The 7,333-nt window shown below is 40.4% G+C and overlaps 1 protein-coding gene across 1 annotated transcript; it reads left to right on the top strand.

The window, feature by feature from the left end:
• The first annotated feature begins 5,284 nt into the window (after window positions 1–5,284).
• LOC144819233 (regulator of microtubule dynamics protein 3-like) lies at window positions 5,285–6,376 on the top strand. The gene has a single exon (XM_078677202.1). It carries the CDS (start codon window positions 5,522–5,524, stop codon window positions 6,374–6,376), a length of 855 nt encoding a protein of 284 aa, XP_078533328.1. The 5' UTR covers window positions 5,285–5,521.
• Window positions 6,377–7,333: the final 957 nt, after the last annotated feature.

The raw sequence follows: 7,333 nt of genomic DNA, 5'->3' as shown, positions 1-7,333 counted from the left end.
AATATTAATTACCAATTAATTATTATTTAACAATAACAAAAAAATAAATATATTAGCACATTAACTCTAAATAATTTAATTACATAATTAATATTATTTAATTATCAATTAATTATTAATTAACAATAAGAACACATTAAATATATTAGCACATGAACTCTAAATAATTTAATTTACTAATTAATATTATAGTTTCCCAATTAATTAATTAACAATAACAAAAAATTATATATATAAAAAAATTACTCTAATTAATGTAATTAACTAATTAATATTAATTAATTACCAATTAATTATTAATTAAAAATATGTACAAAATTAAATTAATTAATTAACTAATTAATATTAATTAATTACCAATTAAGTATTAATTAAAAATATTTACAAACATATATTAATTAATTAATTATTATTAAATTACTTCCCACCCTATTCCCCTATAAACCCACAACCCGCTCTGATACTAAAACGCAAAATGTAAACAAATTTACAAATTTTCAAACATACATTACAAAACATGTTTAACAAACATATAAACAACACATTAAAATACATAACACTAAACAAAATTTCGATATTAGTAACATTCGATATTAGTAACATACATACCTTAAAAAAACAATATTCTGTCTGTCGATATTTTGGACATCGATATTCTTTACTATCGAAATTAAAACATCGATATTATTGTATATCGATATTTTAAGTTCGATATTTTGTCTCACTACCCCCCTGCTGCACTTGGGGGGTCGAGACCTCCACTTGGTCCACTCCGCCCTCCGTGCAGAAACCCAGGTGAGCAGACTCACAGCTGCTCACAGTCCCGTCCGCACAGGAGAGAAAGGCAAGGGGCTGAAAGGATACTTGAGGATCGTGGCTCCTCTCCTTGAGGTTAGTCAAGCCCCCATGGGGCCGCGACAAGATGGAACTTTGCCGAGGCTAAGGTGACGGTAAGAGAGACGGATCCTGTGGGGACCCCTCTGTTCGTGGAATAAAGCACTCAGCCGCTCCTGCTGAGAAAGCTCCCGCCGCACCAAGGGTCTCCCGCCTCCCGTTACTCGACGTGCCTGGGGCTCACCTGTGCCAACGCAGTTTTGCCTCTCAGTTCCGGCCTCGCAGTTTGCTCGGGTCGCTCGGCCACAAAATCGGACCCTGTTCACCTGAACTCCGGCTTCTCTGACGGCGGCGGGGGGGGGACGGCGGCGTTATTCTCACAGGGCTTTGATCAGCGCTCACGCCCGACCGCACCCGTAGCCTCCTCTCCTCTGCTGTGCTCTGCTTGCACGGCGTCTGGCTGGACGCAAAACCAACATGTGTTTCGTCGTCCGGTAATAACCCACAACTTAATCTGTCTGAGAGAGATAGAGTGGAGAGAGAGTAGAGACTGACTGACTGAGAGTCTGAATACTGACTGATGGAGAGACTGATTGGCTGAGAAACTGACAGAGAGAGATAGAGACTGACTGACTGAGAGAGACTGACTGACTGAGAGAGACTAACTGACTGACTGACTGACAGACTGACAGAAAGAGAGTGATAGAGAGACTGACAGATAGAGAGAGAGAGACCGAATGACTGACAGACTGACAGAGAGAGAGAGAGACTGACTGACTGACTGACTGACTGACTGAGCGACACTGAATGACAGAGAGAGAGAGAGACTGACTGACTGAGAGACAGAGACTGACTCACTGAGCGAGAGAGAGAGAGAGAGACTGTGATGGAATTGGTGTCACAGTGTGTATGAAGCTATGCAATACCTCTTAAGATTGCTATTGTCTACTAATACAAATGTATTATCAAAATGTGCTCTTTGTAGTTACATCTGTTTTTGAAATACTGCATTGTCGCTTTGTCTAATGTTTTAAAACGGAAACGAGGAGTAGTGGATGCAGTTTTGTCAAAACAGAACGATGAGTGGGCCTGATGTTGTATATCATGACAGGAGTCTGCATCACGAAACCCACCTAAAATGAGGCAAACTTCCCTGGCGTACTGATGGCAGGGACCCTGTAATGAATGGACCACCACCTCTGATAGCCTGCTGGCAGACTAAGCCGAACCTTTAACTCCACCATCCAGAGTTACTTATAACAGCTGTATTGGTGACAGTGGCGTAACAATAGCCCCGCATCCCCTGCAGTATGGCGGGTCGCTTGGCCTGAGAGCTCTAGACTGGCACGGAGGATGAGAGGGGGGCCCCCCCATGTAGTTTGCAGGGGGGCCCCCTCAAGTTTCGTTACGCCACTGTTGGGCACAGCCCACGTAATTTATCTCTAAATCGTAGTGCACAGACCAAAAGTCTAACCCCCTCCCATGGGACCGTTAACACACATTCAAATAATTTTAGCAGACAGATACGGCTAGTTTACTACCTTCTAATTCTCTGGCTGTAGCTCAGGTTCCATTGTACGCATCTTCTGTTTCGTGCTCTGTAACCACATCTAACAGATTTGATGCACTCTCCAACTTGGATAGACTTACTGGTCCTGAAGCAGTTTTATCTTCTGTTACTGCCTGCATTATACCCATGATTGGTAAATTACTAGTAATACCTACTGTTAACCCCTATATAAGGTAAACAAAAGATGCATCTCTTACTCTGCCCATGCAATATAGAACTCTTCCTGTCCTTAGCTGTAATGTGGAAGGCCTAAAAGGGAAGATTAATAATGAGGATTGGAGGGCATTTGTTTCCAATTATGATTTAATTCTATTGCAGGAGACCTGGCTCACTGTTGCTCCGTATTTTGAGGGTTATACTTGTTATTCAAGACCTGCTATCCCTTTTCTGCGCAGTCGTGCAGCCGAAGGATTAGCCAATTGGGTTAGCCCAAGTCTTCAGCTGGAGGCATCACAAGTAAAGTCTGGTTCCTCTTTCTTTTTAGTTCTAATAATTTGCCTCCCAAAGACTAATATGGTTTTTATCTGATACATTTTTAGAACACTGATTTTATTAATGCTAGTTGTACACACTATAATAGCCTGTTTAATGTTATATCGCATTTACAAACTAAGGTTGGTAATCACACTTTTTTAGTACATTTATTCCTCTGTGGTGATTTTAATGCAAAGCTTAGAGGGGACACCAGGACACAAGACATTCATAGGGAAGGCCGCTCCATTATGCAGGATACTAGGGGGCAGAGCTTTTTAAGTATCTTACTGCTCACGTTCTGTATAAGTTACTTGATACCTTAGGGGGGGCAAGGAACACGTTAATATATTTGGAGGGGGAGAGCATCCCTTATAGACTATGTGCTCATAAGCCCTGATTTTTTCACATTGGTTTTCCAAAGCAGAGATCCTGCCCACAGACTGGGGTAATCACAATGCCTTGAGCGCTACTATGTTTTTACCGCTCAAGGTATTAGCCAATAATAGTAATCTAGCCTCCGATATGCAACATTCTTGGGATGGCTTAAGACTAATTTGGCGCTAGAAAAAGCCCAAAGATTTATTTGCAGCCTTACTTAAGTCACACCTAAATATATTCGTTTACTGTCTAGCGGAGAATGAACAAGACTCAATAGCCTCACACTATAATAGGCTAATATGCACAATCAGGGAGTACATGCTCAAGCCATTTCATACATTGAATACGGTTCCAAGATGGTTCAATGGGGCCTGTTCGCAGGCAAATAGGAAGCTTGGGAGAGTTCTAAACGCATGCCCAAGATCAGGAGTGAAGTCTCCCTGGCACGCTCTCAGTATAAAATTGCGCTCGTAAATAGGAAGAGGGAAATATACAAACAAGATTGGGAACATGATTCCCAAGGAAAGGATAGCAAATCCTTTTGTGTCTAAGTAAAGCATATCAGAGCTAGGAATTTCCCCTTTTAACCCTGCGCTGCAAAACATCTTAGGTGCAAATCGGCTCACGCACTTCGCTTCTATCTACCACATCAAGGACACACCAAATATGTTAGCTATTGATGAAGCAAGGTGAAGAACAAGATTTTGTTCAAACTTGTGAAGTCAAATCTCCTATAACCGTAATTAAATTAATAAGCTTGTGGTGAAATTACTAATCAACTTAATTTAAGAATACATTCATCAATACACGTGGGATAAACTAATGTGCTTTATGTTGCAAACGCAAAAGAAAAAAAATAATGAACTAACCTTGTCTATTGTCTTTGTCAGTATTACATGCGGCTGTTTAACTAACGGCATGTGCTTATTTTGTGTGCTTATGTTATGTCGTTTCGGTGACGAAAGCTCAAGGAGTTCGTGCAGTTCCTAAAGGAGAAGTAAATATAATGCTGCATGAATGTGCTTTTGCTAGGTAACATAATTAACAGGATTAATTAGTAAAGGGGTGGGTAACATAATGGGTCTCAATTCTTTAATTAATTGATGTCTTGTATTTGTTTAATAATAGTTTCCAAAGTGAGGCCTAAAGGTGGTTCAGAAAACGTGGCTGACAGAGCTGCAGACGCAAAACCTTGTCCAGAGTGAAGTCTTTACACATGCGTAGCTGTGAAGATTTTTACTGCATTGTCATCGTTAATTGAAAAAGCAGTTCTTTGGCTGAGTTGAACGTGCTCACGGAGAAAAGGCTCAAGGACAGCAACTTAAAGTGTCTGCCAAGGCTAGGAAGTAAATGTTTGAAACTCGAAGAAAAGTAACTTTCTTGAGGAAGCTGAAAGATGTGGAAATGAAAGACAATAGGGCTTATGTGAAGCCTGGACTTGGTCAAGATCGGAGATGACCTAACATACTTTATCATGGACTGACACAGGACAGCCAATGAAAAGCTTGGATTTGCTTAAAAGAATGTAAAATGTAGAAAGTTTAGTAGAAAGAAAGGTATAAAACCTGACACCAGGAGCAGGGAAAAAACTCTCTTCTTTCCGATTCCTGAATGACGTGACATGCTGTTGGACTTTTGGCGCACGTAAGGACAACAGACTTTAAATGATTTTTCCTTTCTAGGTGAAGTGAGAAATAGACAGGGAAATAGATTTAGGGAATGGAAACCGTTATTCTGCTAATATTTCATGTTTCTGAGCTTGCATTGAAAGTGTCAGTTTATTAATTCATTTCCCTATTAAAATGCTGCTTTCTTAATTGCTTATAAAATAAAGATTTTAAAACGTAAATGCTTTTTCTTTATGAACAATAAAGTTAATAAAATTAGGTTTGAAAAGACAAGCTGGTCTTGTTTATTCATGATCTAGTTACCATCAGTTGATCCAATTGCCTTGGTGGTCTGATTGTTAAATAATAAATGTTAAAACCATGGTAAAAATAGGTAAACTGCAGTAACCATTGGTGGGCATTGAACTGGGCGGGTCCAAACCTGTGAGCGGCCGGGAGGAGAGCGTGAAGCACATCAGGCTTTTGAAGTGCAGACTTTTGGGGATAAAAAGACAAGGAGGGTCAGTGTTTTCTGTGTAACAAGGAGCCCCGCCACCGTGCGCATGCGCGCACTTTCGGTTTTGCAGTAGTACAGCCAGTTTAGCAGTGGGGAACTGAACTCGGATCAGCCGGTAACAAGGAACAAAGGAGAATTGTCATGTCTGATGCTAGAGCTTGGAGTTACCGGACTGGCTTCGGGTTGGCTCTAGGGACGGCAGCGGGCATTGCATTGTATGTTGCATACAAAGAGCGGTGGAGAAAAAGATGGCGGATACAGACATTTACCGATAATGAAAATGTGTGTAACCAGCACAGTACTCCCTTGCATCACGGATTCAGGGATTCACCTCTACAGCAGTATCCAGTTTCATTTGAAAGATCTATGGAAGCTGGTGATGCGTGTTCTGCTCGTATCGAAGATCCTGTCATTCTGCAACGTCTAGAATGCATTTATCAGAGCATAACAGAACTGAGACAAGAAGTGAAAGAACTGGGTAATAGCCTTCAGGATTTAGCAACGAACATTATTGTGCAATTTCAGTCCCACGTTACAGAAGGCCAGAAAGCGACTCGCCGGCGAAGGTTTGTGTTGCATAGAGAGCGGAGTGATTCCACAGGGTCTAGCTCTGTCTACTTCACTGCAACCTCAGGAACAGCATATACAGATAGAGAAAGTGAAGGAGGATACACCACAGCAAATCCTGAATCTGATTATGACCGCGAAAGTGGCAGAGAAAGTGATGAAGATGATGCAAGCTGTGAAACAGTTAAAACTGTACGCAGGGATTCCATGGACCTTGTAAATGAGGAAGAAGCAACCTTGACCTTTGACTCGCTAGAGGAGGAGGAGGAGGATCTTGTTCTTCTGCACCACATGGTTAAAGAAAAGGGTGAGGGCGAAGCTGCAGATGGGTCCGACGGAAGCCATCAAAATCTCGACCAAAAGTATTATAGAACTGATTTTGTCACAAATGGACAACCGGAAGATAATCCAGGAGAATGTGTGCACTAACAGCAAACAGTCTTTATCGTCTTTATAAAGGAAGCAGAACAAGCACAAGAGTTTTGACGACAGTGAGATTCCTCGTTGACAATGTTAAACTAAAATACAATTTTAAAACAGTGGACCACTACATTGTATGCAGTGTAAATGTATTGTGTTTATAACATGCAACTACAACTATTTAATTCTTAAATAAACCTGAAAAAAGGTAAACTACAGTTGTATACAATTTTGTAAATAATATGTGAGTAGTCTAGTTAATCATACCACCTGATTCAGTCGCTCAAAAGTTGTCTCATTGGTAGTATGGGCCTTTATATGTGTTTCATGATTAATGGTGAGTATTGAGGTGATAGGTAGCGTTATTGAGACAGTTTTTCATTAGGAGCGCTGGATCAATTTCTTGGTAGCAGAGTTATGGTTTCTATGGTAACTAGCATGTTACATGGTAATATAATACATAGGATTGATGTCTAAAACATGTTAAGTTTGTACAGTTGTTATATGTAGTCGAAAGGTTTTTTCCAGCAGTGTGAAAATTCCTAGTTTGTGCCGGCATGAGAAGTGTGACAGGTGAGGTTACGCAGTGCATTTGTTCTGTTTCAAAATAGTGGTATCACCGTATATCACAAGTGTTGTGGACGTACAGCACAAGTTTAGGGATTTTAGGTGTGTAAGGTAGAATGCATAGTGAGGATTGTCTATGAAATCATAGCTTTCGAGTATAGGGACTGATGTCCTGTTTTAAAACTCACTGTGAAAAGAGTAGTAGAATTTATCTAAACTTGAGTGAAGGGTAAGGAAGCGTTGTCTATCTTACTGGCGAGTGAGGATTTCTATTGGTGGGTTAAAGTCCTACTAAAGATTTATGTGTGCATGGTTAGGGATTTTTCTGTATGAATGTGCGTAAATAAATTTGTAATGAACGATCGAGTTAAACTCTGAATTGTCTCTAAGGAGGTGTAA

This window comes from Lissotriton helveticus, chromosome 2_1 (assembly GCF_964261635.1).
Source record: "Lissotriton helveticus chromosome 2_1, aLisHel1.1, whole genome shotgun sequence".
NCBI classification, from domain to species: domain Eukaryota; kingdom Metazoa; phylum Chordata; class Amphibia; order Caudata; family Salamandridae; genus Lissotriton; species Lissotriton helveticus.
Note: the sequence above shows the minus strand (reverse complement) of the source record. Positions and strands in the feature narration are given on the sequence as shown.

Bases quoted from the DNA above. Each gene is read 5' to 3' on its own strand.
- LOC144819233 (XM_078677202.1), top strand. From the start codon at position 5,522: ATGTCTGATGCTAGAGCTTGGAGTTACCGGACTGGCTTCGGGTTGGCT.